At 39.1% G+C, this 15,731-nt stretch overlaps 1 protein-coding gene across 11 annotated transcripts in view; it reads right to left on the minus strand.

Annotated features, from left to right (window-relative positions):
- Nucleotides 1-1,003: 1,003 nt before the first annotated feature.
- Nucleotides 1,004-15,731, minus strand: part of LOC138942425 (agrin) — a 443,133-nt gene continuing 428,405 nt past the window's right edge. For 9 of the 11 annotated variants that reach the window (XM_070312652.1, XM_070312651.1, XM_070312644.1 and 6 more), the window contains 11 exons: nt 11,942-12,136; nt 11,118-11,291; nt 10,445-10,784; nt 9,875-10,102; nt 9,165-9,781; nt 8,530-8,941; nt 8,036-8,289; nt 7,631-7,727; nt 7,322-7,429; nt 6,513-6,687; nt 1,004-5,502 (listed from right to left, as the gene is read on the minus strand). In XM_070312652.1, the coding sequence (XP_070168753.1) occupies nt 5,245-5,502; nt 6,513-6,687; nt 7,322-7,429; nt 7,631-7,727; nt 8,036-8,289; nt 8,530-8,941; nt 9,165-9,781; nt 9,875-10,102; nt 10,445-10,784; nt 11,118-11,291; nt 11,942-12,136 (2,858 nt within the window). In that variant the 3' untranslated portion in view covers nt 1,004-5,244. The remainder of the gene's footprint in view (nt 5,503-6,512; nt 6,688-7,321; nt 7,430-7,630; nt 7,728-8,035; nt 8,290-8,529; nt 8,942-9,164; nt 9,782-9,874; nt 10,103-10,444; nt 10,785-11,117; nt 11,292-11,941; nt 12,137-15,731) is intronic. The other 2 variants (XM_070312649.1, XM_070312645.1) reach the window with 2 other exon arrangements.

Below are 15,731 nucleotides of genomic sequence, written 5' to 3' on the forward strand. Positions count from 1 at the left end.
CTCGTTCGCGGGGCTTCGCGTTATACTGGTGCATTTTGATATGTCGACGATGGGACAAACGCGGGAAGGGGTAAAAAACTTTCCGAAAGACAAAAATTTGCGTGTCGAAAATGTGGGTGGGGAGGGAGGCGGGAAGTGGGAGACGGGAGAGAGGATATGTATGCAAAGATTGCGAGCGATTAATATTCGCGTTCCTCACGGATCAATAGTTCTCTCTGGGAGCGCGATCGCGATCAATCGATACGTCGTAGAAGTATCGCGTTTCGCAACTTTAATTAAATCGTGAAATATCGTGACGCGTAAAATGGACAAGACTCTTCAGCTTTTACAATAATACGTCCTATTGTACGATATGACCTTGCGTAGTTTCGCTTTGCGCGGAGATTTCTTTAATACATCTTATACCAATGCTTTGTCGCATCAATTCTCGGTTTTTCACGAAGTAGCTAGGATCACTACGACGTATGCATATAAAGCATATATGCTCCGATACAAGTCAAAAAAATCCGACGATGTTCGTCGTAATTTCGGGTAAGCGTATTATCCAAGCCGCATATTGACATTTCACACTTGGCGAAAATGCGTCTATTTTATTTCGAATTATATTCTTCTACTATTGAAAGAGAATTTTCGTGAAATAAAAATCAAATGGACCCGCTAAATGCAGAATGTCAATACGGGCCGAGATTAATGAGGCTTGATTCACACTATCAGGGACGGATTAATTTGGATTGACATATTGAAAAGTTTCAGAGAAGCTACTTGTCTTTAACACAATTCATAAGAAAATAATTTTATCCTCTAACTTATAATGTTATTATTACTTATATATTATTAATTCTATTATTATTATATATATATATATATATTATTTATACTTAATTATATAATTAATTCTACGATAATCCTAAATCATGCCTCTAAAATTCAATACAAACATAAATTTAATTAAATAATTATCTTAGGAAATAAAAATAAATCTTAGAAAAAAATTCTACGCAAGTCTTACATTGTAAAGTATATAAGTCTCGTTATGTATATTGTAGATAAGATTTAAAATTATCTATATAAACTTATTTTTATATGCAAATAAAATATTTTTATATCTAAATTATATTTGTTAATTTAAAAGAGGATTTTTTTTTTTTTTTTTTTTTAAGATTAGGTTTGCGATATTGAAATGGGACATATATTACGACGCATTATGAAGCTCTTTTGAAGCATCATCGAGCCTATAGTTTGAATCAAGCCTTTTATACATTGTCTCCGGAGATGTTTGTAACGAACGATTTATGGCCGGCGATCGATACGTTGCGATTATGGACGTTGCGTAACTTTATCGATCGTTTCATGTTCCTTCGGAAGCGAGAAATCGTTGTTTCCTTCCGTGTAACTATTATTCGCCAATATTTGTGCCGAAGACTTCCGGTTTAGCGACATCTTGCCTTGTATAAATATTCACTTTTTGCTTTATTAAAATCATCATTTCAACATTTTCAAGTATCGCAATATTATACGATAATAATGTTTCATTAATATCGATCGCATTGATCTCATCGATATAATCTCGCGTCTGACCATACGCTGCATTTTCTACTGCGTTCTTAAAGTTTACGCGTTCAATACACTCGTATCATTCTTTTTAACGCACTCTCGCTTTTTTTTTTATACTAACCGATCTTGTTTTTCTTCGGGATTCGGCGTAATGTCGGTAATCGTAACAATGTAATGCTTGTCGAGCGATTGCGACCGCAGACAGCGACTAAAACGGATTATAGTCTCGCAGACGGTAGAAAACACAGCGAAATATTCGACGGTGTTTCTTAACTTTACGCATTACGGAGGATTTTGTAGAAACGCGCCTGTATCGTACCTGCATACACACCTCGGTATTTCTCGATGGGGCCCCTTCGCGCGCCGATATTATTATTTCCGACATTTACGCGACCGGAAGGAAGCGTTTCCGCTGCACGCGACGGTAATCACGTAAACATCCGTAAAACGCCGAACGTTCCCAGACCCGTCCTGTCTCGCTATTTCGAATCATTACCGGTCCGCTCGCGTGTTGTTGCTGCGAGAATTACGTGATCGAGAATGGAAGATCTTTTCCCTATCGTATATTTCTACGAATTTTTCGAGAGACGAAAAGAAGGATTAATATTACAAGATACATTATCGTGTATCGATGTTTTAGAAACTTTTTTTGTCCGTCATATCCCTATGATTTCATTTGCGAGACGGATTTTGTTCCGTATACATTTTTTACATTTCGTTCGCGAAAACAGAGAAAGGCTGGAAACTTTTGGCGATTTTTAAATTATTATCAACAAAATGGGGTTGCGTACGATAATAAATTTACAATGAACGTGGACGTTTAGCTATAATCCGTCCGAAGGGAAGAACACGGTCGCATCATTAGCTCGACGTATGTATGTGTGCAGGCACACATACATACAATACATACATACATATAAACATACATATATCTGTCGAGATGACACGAGAAATAAATGATGCACATCGCGAGCATCGTTCGAAGGCTAATCCGTGAATTAATTATGATAGTTAGGTCGCGTTACAATGATTTTTAGGTCCGGTTATAAGTAATATGGTACACTCTCTAGAACGAATAATTAATTCCTTATTTAGCATTACGTGGAAATTATTTACAGGCCACTCGCGCATCTGCTTCTCCCCTTCGTCGCTCATGCACGTCCTGGATTACGCGGACTCAAGCTAACTAAATTGGGATCGGTTACACCGATCGCGAGCTTCCGCTGCTACGCGAACAACTTTGCTTGTTGCCTTTTGTCATAATGTAAGCGTGCATAGGCGTAACTTTCTGCAGAAAGTCCATTCGCGTTCAAATCCGACATCCGATGACAAGATGAATTTATTTCTTTTAAAATAGGATTCCCTTCTCTATAAAATGTTGATCTTTGTTAGAATCAAGCATGCGGGAATTAACACTCGATTTATTGGCTTGATTGCTCGAATTGTGACGTTCAAGTAATTATAATGATGTAATTAAAATTCAAGATACATAAATTATAAGAAATTTTTGGTAAATGTATTACAAAACATACGCGAATAATATAAATAATATATTTTTTCAATACGCTTATGTAAATACAATATAAATGTCAAATTATTAATTAAAACTAAATCAAAATATATTCAGTCCTCGAAGAATTAAGGGAAAAAAAAAATATCTATCCTTTATAAATTTAAATAATTTATTACTTTATAATAATTATTTTAATTTGAATTAATTTAATTTAATTCGATTCATTACTTTTATACATATATTAGGTTTAAATAATTATTGCTCTCTTTTATTACAGAATAGATTAAATAAGCTTAAATATCGCACAAATACGATATTATTTTTAATTCTATAATTCGCGGGATATGAACGTCCATGGACTGCGCTTACGTCGATCATCATTAGCGTCTCCTAAAAATTTTAACCCCGGTTTCCGTCCATCAAATGGAATGTAGACTTCTCTTATATGTATATAAGTACTGTATTTTTTTTTTCTCCTGCGCACATTTTGTAAAAAGCTTCCTCTACCTAAAAACAATGTATCGTGTGAATTCGTTTCTACTACTGGCAATAAATCAACAAGTCCATTAAAATACATCTTTCTTCTATTCTGGAAAATCCACGGTCATTTAAATCTCTCTACCGAACATTCAAACATAACACCGATTTATCATTTTTCTTCTTCCTCTTCTTCTGTCGTTTTTCTTTTTTCTTTTTTTCTTTTTTTTTATTTCGTCGTCCGTTCGCATCCGGTTTAATCAGTCTTGGCATTGTAAAACGTTTAGATGTGCTTCGGTACAACTTATAAGTATAGATCCTATAACACGACGGCCACTTTATAAGCGACCTCCCTTCCCTTCTCGCTAAATTCACTAAATGTGCGCGCACGCACACGTCCGCCACATACGCGTATACAGAGATAGATTCATACATATATATATATTGTATCATATGTATATTAATCTCGTTACCTTAAAAATATATTATTGTCTTTCGATGAGAATGTAGCACTTAGTTGACCGTTTGTTCCTTTTTTCTCCTCCATCCGCGCGACGACGATCCCGATGATTGATCTCTGGTATCCGGATGATAACGTGAAATAATCGCGAGACGATCGATCTTGTATCTTTCATCTACGCTTAAACCTCGATAGTTGTGATCGGCTCAAAGAATAGCGAGTGATTGAATACTGCGTCACTAGACTGAGAGAGTACTTCTTCTAATCCCTTATTTCTTATTTATTGGATGGCCCTATGAGAAAAGACAGTACTCGAGAAGCTCCTAAAATACGCCGGTAAAAATTCTAATAATGTCCACATATTTCACACGACAGGGACACTGAAATTCTTCGATAGCGTAGCGTCTTCTTATGTAGACACGCGGCATCTTAAAACGGAAGGTTTTCGGTTCTCATTCTGGCTCTGGTTTCTTATTCAGACTTTTAAACGAATATTGCTGTTACTGGTGAAAATTCTGGGCTTACTTGGATCCTCGTTACTTCAACGAGACATAACCACTGTATTTAAGACCGGAGATTCCCCGGTCTTGGTCCGGTTCTTCCTTTTTCGAGTTCTCGTTTTTCCAAAAATATCTTGAAAATTATTCTTAAGAACTGGAAATGTAGTCAGTTTTTTTAGTTCGAATCTCTGTAATTCTGATTCCGTTGCCCATAATCATCGCACAGAAGATGCGATACCAGACTTCTGAGCAGTTTCTGATATGCAATCCTGTGTGAGAATTTCCGTTTCTTCAAAGATCTGATGCCAGGAACGAGGTTTTAATTTTTTTCGAGACTCGCTACGTCGACCATTCGCACGGACGTGGTCCAAATCTTCGTACAACTCTGGCAGGAATCAACGCATCGCAATCGGATTGGATTGAACGTGATTCTTTTACACTTACTTTGTCTCGATTATCGCTTCTCCTTATATCTCACGTTCAGTCTATTAATTCGCTACGGGAAAAGCAGGGACGCTTAATGAGTCTTCAATGGGGGTTCACTATCGTCGGAATTCGTTATCATGTTTATCGTTGTCGGCGTTTAGGCGATCGTCGATCTTAGCCCGACGCGATGCGTTACTACTTTTACGAAGGCTCGCGTTCGAATCGCGCGATTAATTCGCTCGTCGTCGTCAGGTCGACGGGGTTCTTTAATGTCGACGTCGCGTTGACGTTCGTCGAACGCTCGGGGTTCGTTATCATACGTCGTTATCGTGGCAGAAATCGATCTTTCGTCTGGCCAACGGCAATCGCCGTTTATCGACGATGAAATCCGTCACGCAGCCCTTGATGCCGGGATGACCGGGTTTACCGCCGACGAAGAGCTTGCCGTTGGTCGTCAGTAACGTCGTTTCCATCGAGATCTTGACGGGCGCGTGTTCGTCGATTTGGAGCGTACATGCTCTCCGTCGTCGAGATGCTCGGATGTGGTGGAAAACTCCATCGTCCACTCTTTCCTGCAATTATTTGTGAATTTAAAAATTAAGAAACAGGAAAAAAATATTTAATTAAAATATTGTCAAAACGATAGTTGATCAATATATTGGATGATTGCATAAGTTCGTGCCCGATTTTCATAGATGACATTAAGTTACTGCATGGCGGAGTTCTATTGTTTTCGTGTGGTAATTGTTGCTTACACCGAATAGATGACGTTGTCTTATGTCAATTTAGCGTCGGACATTGTTCAGATAAGTCCATTTGTGCATAAGAGAAATCATTAAAAATGGAGAACGAAAGGTGCATTTGCGGCATGTAACGCTATATGAATTTCGGAAAGGCGTGAGTGTTGGGATTGCACGAAAAAATATTCAAAGCGTTTATTCGGACCGCGCTCCTGCTCTCCGAACAGTCAAAAAGTGGTTTGGCAGATTTCGAAATGGTCATTTCAACATGGAGGATCAACCCCGCTCTGGACAACCGCCTTGTGGCATTGATGATGACATTGTGCATGCCTTAGTGGAAAGAAACCCAAGGATTACAACTGAGAATATTGCTGAGAGGCTGAACATCGATAATTCAACCGCTTTTTGTCATTTAAAAAAGCTTGGATACATTTCCAAGCTTGATACGTGGGTGCCGCATCTTCTGACTGAAAGGAATAAGCTGCAGGAAAACTGCAGGAGTCGCAATGGGAAATTCTGCAGCACCCGCCATATTCTCCAGATATTGCGCCTTCAGATTTTTATCTGTTCCGGTCTTTGCAGAATAGTTTAAATGGCAAGAATCTCAATTCCGAGGAAGCTGTCGAAAACCACCTTAGAAACTTTTTTCAAGAAAAACCAAGTTCTTTCTTCAAAAATGGAATCGACAAGCTTATAGATGGTTGGAAAACCATTGTAGAAAAGAATGGAGACTATATAATTGATTAATAAAAGTGTTATCTCTAAAATATAATCTATTGAAGTTTATATTTAAATCGGGCACAAACTTATGCAATCACCCAATAGTAATAATATTATCTTACCTTGCTTTTTACGGATACATTTTCAATCTTGCTCTTGTAAGTGAGTATTACGTGACCGCCATGCAAAGATAAAAAGAAATGTTCCAACTTTCCTCTTCCCACCCACGCGATGAGACCCTCGGGATGTACCGTTCTTAACCGCAACTCGAACTTGTTCGATTGCTGTCCCCTGCGCCTGAACAAACATACCCGTAATAATAGCTATTCGTTAAAGACACCCAGACACATTCATGCCAATATATATAATTCACATTACGAATCTATACAGTTTTCTACATCAAGATACAATTAGATGGGAAGATCGTTCAAAATAATAGAGGTAAAAATTTTTTATCCGTATTCATTTTAATTTATAATTTTTTTATCTCTCTTTATCGTAATTTATTATTTTTATTTACTTTAATAAACTTTTCGAAAATCTAATTACTTAATTTTGTCAGTTCTTCTCATCTTCAACTTTACGCGTATCAAAGGAAAAAAGAAATGGAATTTAAATATTATTAAAATAATGTTTTTCGTCAATTGTTACAAGTAATAATTACAATTCGTTTTGATAATTATTAATTATTATAAGAAAATTAGTATGAGAAACAAACTGCTGCCCGTCTAATCGTATCTTTAATCGCGATGCTACGTAATCTACGTCAGTTACGTTCGCTGTTACGCAATCAAGCAATCTGCTCTATCTAAGACGGTTGTTAGGGATGTGATCGGGGATTGCGTCACGATTACTACGATGCGCGAGCAGGAGAATTAATCTATCCCTCAAACGAGTACACCATAGTTCATCTTTCTATTAGAAAACTTACTCCGTGTAATCGTAACTGTCGTACTCGTAGTCGACATCCTCCTCCAAGTCGTAGTCGGAGTAGGACTCCTCAAAGTACTCGCCGAGGGTAGTGTTAGTCGAGTTAGTACTAGTTTGTGGTTACATAATCAAATGGTTAGTGACATTAATCGTTAATCAGGAGAGCTAATTAATCTACTCTCGCTAGTTGTCGATCGTTGCTAATTTCAAATGCACCTAATCGAACATCACAGAGGATGTGCGCCGTTGCAATCTAGAGTTCCGGTTATTGATCTCTCGGAATTCTATAACATATAAGAGTCACTCGTACCTTCTTCCATAGCGGTGCTTGAATTGCAGGAAATTGTCACCTTCGAAACGCACAGGTCGCTCCGATATCTCGGTACCGGACACATCGTAACCCATAACTAAAAGAAATATTTATAAAATATTTCATAAAAGAAATATTTTCATCGGTTGCTTAATAATCTTTTTTTTTTTATATAATTATAAAATAACATTGTAATTAATTAGCGAGATAAAATGTATTCTTATAAAAATTAAAAAAAAAAAAATATCCAAATATATACATGGCTGGGATAAATTTTACGATTGTTATCATGTAATAAATAAATTATAAATAAAAGAATCTCTAAAGTGGAAGAATAAAAAGATATGTAAAAAGAAATTTAAGGGCAGGTTGAATGTGCGTAATAAAATTAAGGGAGAAACTTACAATATTCGCAGTGCAGACCGTTATAACCATTGGCGCACTTGCAGAGGTAACTGTTGAGAAGTGGAAGGCAGATACCGCCGTTGTGGCAAGGATTCTCATTGCTGGGACACGGTAGACCGTCATAAATCTCCGTGTTGCGTTGAGTAATATTCACCGCGAGATTCTGATATGTTTTGCCGTTTACCATTAGTCTCTGCACAGCGCCTACCAATCCGGTCCAGGCTCCGGACAAGCGATGAACTTCCCGCCAGTGTCTAAAAGATCAAGCAATTTCGAATATCTCAGCATTGGGATTATTTTTTAAACAATCAGATGGAGGCGATGTAAATTATATGTGTGTGCGTTATAAAATATAATTTAAAGTGCGATAGGAGATGTAGAAAAATCTCGATAAAGTGGAAACTATCGCAGAAAAGAGAGAAAAAGAAAAAGATAATATGACTAAGGTAGTGGAAATAAATATATAATTCAATGAAAATGTATAAAACGCTCACTTGACTCCACCAACGTAAAGCGGCATTTCCAAATTCAATTCTGCGAGAGGACTTCCAGATAATCCTCTAGCGACGATTCCATCGTCGAGCTGAAGTACTCCCTCTCTACCGAGTCTGTTGATTCTCACGCAGTGCCAGATATCGCGACTGATCGGATCAGGCGACGTGATGTTCGCGATACCGCTCCCGAGATTGAATCTAAACTCGAGTCTGCCGTGGACCAGGTTCAGACTTATGAAATCGCCCCTGCCGTTGTTTAGCTGGCCGTTATAAAGCAGAAGACCGTCGTTGGCGCGAGTGAGGAACCATAATTCGATAGAGAACGCTTTCGCGATGCCTTCCAGGCAAGGCAGCTCCAGATATCCGTTCCCGTTCATCTCGGGAATCAGCAATTCCGTCAATTCGGCGTCCACTAAAGTTGATAGAAAATTTTAAATAATTTAAAACATTGTGTAAAAGACGGAATCGCGGTTTTTAAAATAAAATAATATATACATTAAAAGAAAAAATCAATATTTTTATATCTAAATAAAAAGATAAATATGTGTGCTTTTTGGCAAGTGAAAAATGTAGCTATTCCTGATTTAATTAATAATCCTGATAATTTCCTAATTTTTTCCGAGTAACACACTTACGGATCTCGCAGTGTATGCCGGTTCTACCAGGAGGACACTTGCACACGTATCCTCCCTGTGGCAGGATGTCGCAGGTGGCACCGTGCTGGCAGGGCTCGCCGATGCAGGGGTCCAGCGACCCCTCGCAATTTCGACCGGTGAACTGCGGCGGGCAAATGCATCTGTAATCCGGCGGCTCGTACTTCTCCACCGCGTAATTGCCGTGATCGTAATCGTTCTCGTACTTGAGCTCGTAATCATAGTCGCACTTGCCGGTGACGCAGCGCTTCCTCGGGTTCTTCCTGGTCCTCGTCTTCTCGATCGACGTGCAGCGGGAACCACGGCATCTGACTATGTTCACCCCGCCCTTTTCGCCCCGATTGTTCCTGCTCTTGCCTCTTTTCTGCAACCTCCTGCATTCCCGGCCATTGCACAGATCCTCCTCGAAGATCGGCTGGCACGTCGCCCCGTTTTGACAGGGCAAATTGGCGCAGGCATTGTCACCGCACTCCTTGACGCGGTAACTCTCGAGGACGTCCTTGTCGCGACCCACGTGGAGGTCCACGTTGTTTCGATTGATCTTTAGCTTGCGTATGCAGCCGAGAAATCCGTGACTGGTACCGATGTTGTCGTAGACTCTGTTCGGAAAAATTGCATCTTATCTTTAAAAGTGTCTAATCAAAAGCGTTAATTAATTTCCTTCTTAATTTAATGACAATCGCCAATATTACTTGGTATAATTAGTCGGCATGTTTCCGACGAAAGTGTCCTGATTCAGATCCAGCGACTTCAGCATTCCTTGACTTTGCCCGGCTACATCCTCGCCGTCGTTAAAGATTAGCACTCCGTCTTTATGGTACCTCTTAGCCGTCGCTCTATGGAAGGTCTTCATGGTCACCCTTTCCGATGACGTGAGAACTACAGGTCCGTTTCCCAAATTATATCTGAATTGCACATATCTGAGACACATTGAGAGATTACGAGTTACACAGGTCAGATGCAGTGATCCTAAATTTAATGAATAACAGAATTTCTGTTTAATATATTTTCTGTTATAATATCGCAACAGCGATTAAATAATATTCCTTATATTTTTATACAGTAGTAATTGCTTTAATTTTGAAAAAAAAAAAAAAAACGTATTGTATAATTAATCAATCTTATAACAGGGGGAGGAGGTTTTTAAATAAAATTTTACAAGAAATAAAGAAGATTAGTTGCGCGATATGCTTATTAATCAATCTTGAAAAAGCGTATTTTTGAAAAGGGAAAGAGAATTAATCGCGATAAAATATACCGACCCGTCGACAATAGCCAGCGAGACAAAGTCGCCGGTGCCGTCGCTCTTCTGCTGATTGTACAGTATGATTCCGTTGTCCGCGTATGTTTTGAACTCGACCTCGATGCTGAATTTGTGATACGCTTTCAGCCGACTCATCCTCACGTAGCTTTTACCGTCAAAGGATGGTATCTCGTAATCTCGCTTGTCGATCTCCTCGTCGCACAGCAGTCCGGTATAATTCGGTCGGCAGATACAGACGAAAGTTGCGCTGGGTAAGTCGATGCACGTCGAGGTCATGTGACAGGGATACGAGAGGCAGGCGCGAAATTCCTCGGTCGGCGTCACCGGCACGTAATTGGCTGACGACACAGATTAAGCGTAAGTTAATTCTCTTCCAATTTATAGCAACGTTGATAATCTATCGTGGGAGAGTCGAGTTTCTATAATCGATCCAACGTTAACAAAATTTTGGGTGGGAATTATTACGATTTAATAGACTCCGCGAACTTTCTCAATTAACCCTCTCTCCTACTTCCTTAATATTACTATCCCAATTATTATGATTATTATGATTAATTAATACTCGTTCGAATAATTTGAAATAGATGTTGCTTTAATGAGAATATTTTATACAGTGAAAGTTCACGAGAGAGTAATGAACCGACGTGTATAATCGAGACACTTGGGCTCACCGAAACATTCCTGCCGATCACTAGTTTCCGCATAGCCCTCGGAACAGATGCAGCCGCCGTTTGAGCATTCGCTGTTAGGTATTGCGCAATCCTTGTCGTCGCTACAAAGATCACCCAGGAGAGCAGTGATCACTCGAATAGTCGCTGGCGTCGGTCGATACGCCGCGGCTACTCCTGTAAGAGTTAATCTCTACTTATTATTCACATACACCGCCAATTATTTAAAAAGTTTAAATCAAACGCGCTTGCTTTATAGTTTTCGGGGAAAAAAAAAAAAAAAAAAACGGAATTGTATATCAACAAATTCCTGATCTCGCGATAAAATTATTTTTAAGATCATCCCGAAATAATAGACACCGTAATTTTATCGAATCGATGTCGAACAGATGTGGTAGCGGACTTTTAAATTATTTAATGTCGAGATTTAGAATAAAATAAATTTCTACAAACTTTTCATTTTTCGTCATGTATTGTATTATTGTGCCACGTTTCAAGGGTTACGAGCGATTTCTAAGTATTAATATTTTGATCGTGTTAATTCACAATTAGCAGTAAATTAATTAAGTATACCTTTACATTATACAAATTTGTACTTAATTATTAATCAGTTCAATAATTTAGTATCTAATCAATTGTAATCTGCTTAAGATCTTCAAACGAAGAGAATTATAGAAGCTTGGGAAAATTAAAGCGACGTTTCTCTGAAGAGGGATTAAAATTTCTGACCGATCATTTTTTTTTTTTTTTGTATCTCTTTTCATTTCTTTGAATAAAAAAAACATTGCCTGGGAACAAAGGAACTAATTCGAAATTTCGTCTTTTACCATGCTTTAAGTTATCTCTGTCGATGGTGATAGTCTCTTGATGAGCTCGATGAGTGTAATAATATCGTGGGTCCGGCTCCGGTACCAAGAGATGCCGCGTGGATTTGGACAACGGAGAAATAGCGGCCGCTGGTTGGGTATATTGTACAGCTGTGTATCTCTTAACGGGGAAGTCCGTGTTAACCATAGGGTCGTCTGAAAATATTCGTGAATTCCGATTTTGCCATTATCTTTCTCTTTTCCTGCCTTGCATTCACCGATGATAAGTTTTATTTATATCAGGACTTATATAACCGAGAAAATATTTATTGCGAGATTTTTTTTTATTTAACCGAGACTCGTGTTTTATTGCATTTACTTATATTATTATTATTTGAAAAAGAAAATTAAATTGAGCGATTTTTGCAAATGTAAAATATTACATCGATGATCGAGTAGAAAAAAAATATATAATTAGTTAAAAAATCGATTACTAGCCCTGATTTTAATTATATCATATTCAGTTACGTTTGTGCAGAGAAAAATAGATTTTCATCACGTATAAAGTAATGCGTATGGCAACATTGTCAATCGAACAGAATTCGCATTTTGTCGCTCACACGTGCGTGTGTGTGTGTGTGTAAAAAATTCCATTATAAAATTATTAATTTTCGCTCATTAAAAATTGCAACGACGACGTTTTTGTTAGAGAGTATATATAATCATAAAATCGCATCAGACAAACGTTTCTCTCTGTGAGTTTCTGTTAATTAATTTTGAAAAGTAAAATCTCGTTCAGAAAGAAAGATTTTTAAAAACAATTTACTCATCTATTTTTCATCTTTAAAGTTGAAGCGAAGGGTACATGGACATTTTGGCGCTATAGAAATAAAAAACTATGTTTTATGTATAGAGAAATTTTTAAATATATAATTGATGGAAGATGAATGAATGTCGCGTGTCAAATTAAATATTCTTGTTCGTCGGAATAAATTTCGAGAATTAATCTATCCACGCGTACGAAAAAAATCTCAGTGAAAGTAGAATTGAAATCGCCCATTCAGCTTCTTGTAGTGATTTGAGCGATCCTGAAAGCTACATCCAGAGGATTTATTAAAAAAAACTTGACGGTCTTTCTAGGAGCCTTCCCTCCTAATCTTTCCATTTCCACTATTTCATATCTTCAATCCTTCTTATTTCTTCTCTTCTTATATCTCTGAATAAATAATTTCTATTAAAAAATATAATTCTTCGTGAAAATTATAAATTAAAATAATTGACGCCAGAAATCGATCCGAAAGGAGTGCGTCCTATTTCAATTAATGTAACACAGTTACTGAAATACAGATACTAATATTGTTTACATTTTAATCAACATGAATGGCTCCATTTAACTTTATTCCAGATCGATTTTATCTTTAGATTAAAGAGACTCTAAAATACTTTAGATTAAAATTACATTACATATAACTATAATAGAACTTCAGTACTACGTTCAATGTCCACAGGGCATAATAATATCTTTTGCGGTGCATCATATAAATTATCTCTCTTTCTCTTATTTGTTTCCATTATTTCATTTCCATTTGTGCGCGGTGAGGATTTACCTCCCGGCACTCGAGCGGTGCTCGAAGAGGGACGCGATGTGCGACATGACGGGGCGTCGGAGTTGCTCTAAATGAAAATCGAAAAGCTAATTCTATCGGCTCGGAATAACGCGAGACTGTTAACAGAATTCGTAGCGGCCTCTTGATGGGATTTTAATTACTTTCCAATTGCCGGATTGCTTCCTATTATTGCCTGTCGAGGATTTCCGTTATTTTTTTCTCGACGCTCGGTCCTCCCTCTCCTCTCCTCTCTCTCTCTCTTTCTCTTTAGATCCCGAACCCTTTTCGTCCTCTCGAGTCCATCCTCTCGCGTTCGACAACCCGTTTATTTGTCTCCGTATAATCGTTTCATTTATTTACTTCCACGTTGCTAGAACGAACTTTTCTCGTTGTCGCCGCTGCAAATATCCCCGGCCTCTTCTCCTATCGGAATGGCTTCGGTTCATTTAAGGGATGAAGATTCCGATGCGCTTCGCGAAGTCTATTCCGTTCTCTTCTTATGTCGCCCGTCGATGGGCAGGATCTTTAGAACGCGTTTACGCGGCTCGTGTGATACGTAATTTATGGATATGGTTGCTTCGCTGAAAAGATGCGCTTTGCCAGATACGATGTTGTAATAAGGGAATCACGTCGGCTGGGAATTTCAATCTTCGTAAATTTTCTTTTCTTCATTATTTACCTTAAATACTAATTATGGTAATGTCTTTCAATCCGCAATTTTTTCGCGAATGATCGAAATCTTTCGGATTTCAGAGTAAAACTTTCTTAAAACGAGCGTTATACAATCGTGAAGCTTTTAGATTAAATTCGATTAAACGAAGGATGCACTCGACATTGCAAAGACTATTCGGTAAAATTTTATCAGACCATCGACGTCTCGAGTTTTCGCGACATATATTATATTATAAGACGTATCGATGCTAACTCGACGTTGTGTGTTGATTCATCGCTTTCCTCTCTCGCTGATGATTTATTTCAGAACGTCCCATATTGGCGAATATTTTCACATGAAAAAGTAAATATTGATCGTTCGTGTCTGCGATCAGCTGTCGTCTGTCATCTCGCTCTCGTTTATCTCCCGATACGTCGTGACCTCGATGTCCCCGTTTCGCGTGATCGTAATCCAATTCATTATAACTCGCGTTCGCGTCAAAGATGACACACTCGCAGCATATACGGTGACCGATCGTTTGCCTCTCGGATCCTCTGTTTTACAGGCTCTCCCGAGAAGATATCCGAGGATTTCTTTCCCGCAGGAAGCCGAGAAATTACGGCATGCATTATTTACAGGATCCAAAGTGCTGGCGCCCATATCGTATCTCCCTCTTCTTCCTCCCGTCCCTTACCGTCGCCGTTATCGTCCTCTACCTTGATCTCGTGCGTCGACACGGGCGAAAGGAATGAAGAAGATACATCGTGAGAGAGAAAGACAGAAAGACCTCCGCGATCTTCCGGCGAAGTCTCTCAGCGAATACTCTCGATGCCAGAGCGAAAGGGGTGGAGGAGTAACGGCGACAAGGATGGCGAAGAAAGTGGGAGTCCGCGAGGACGGCGTAATCTGATTTATGTTTGACTCCGGAGGACGAGCTTCGAAGAAGAACTTTTTAAGAGATTGACTTCCAGCGCGAGAGCTAGATCGGAAAGTAGAAAGAGGGGGGGAGGGGGAAGGGAGAGGGTGCAGACAGAGAGGCGGCTGAGCAATCGAAAATAAGGGGTCGGGGGGTTTACGGGGGTGAGGCGAGAGACTTTAATAGATTCCGACGTTTCGCTCCACGAACTTCGTCGGGGGCTCGGAATATCTCGAGGAGTGTGAGGAAGGAAAAAAAAGAGGACGGAGAAGAGGACTCTGGGAAGGGATACCCTCTCTCTTTCTACCTCTTGCGCCGCGTGGTTTATCATACCCGCGCAGAAGCTATTGTAGATTCGTCGATCCGATTGAGACTCGGGGATGGAATTTAACGCCGGCGTAATCAACGGTTCGCGAAATTAGATCGCGATGGCGCGATCGAAATTTTGATCTATACCGGTAAAATTGTCCCGACTGATAATATTCGCGAGGTAACTTTGTCCGCTCTCGCATCATCTCGCGGGATAACAGAGTTATGCGCGAGTCACGCGGGTCTAATGCTTACGGCTGGACCGCCAGTTACCGTTTCTGTGGATGTCGGCTCTTCTCTGGACACGTCCCACGGGCGCCACTTAAG

Source organism: Polyergus mexicanus, unplaced genomic scaffold, assembly GCF_030449975.1.
Source record: "Polyergus mexicanus isolate NDT 795.1 unplaced genomic scaffold, iyPolMexi1.0 SCAF_22, whole genome shotgun sequence".
In the NCBI taxonomy this organism is placed as follows: domain Eukaryota; kingdom Metazoa; phylum Arthropoda; class Insecta; order Hymenoptera; family Formicidae; genus Polyergus; species Polyergus mexicanus.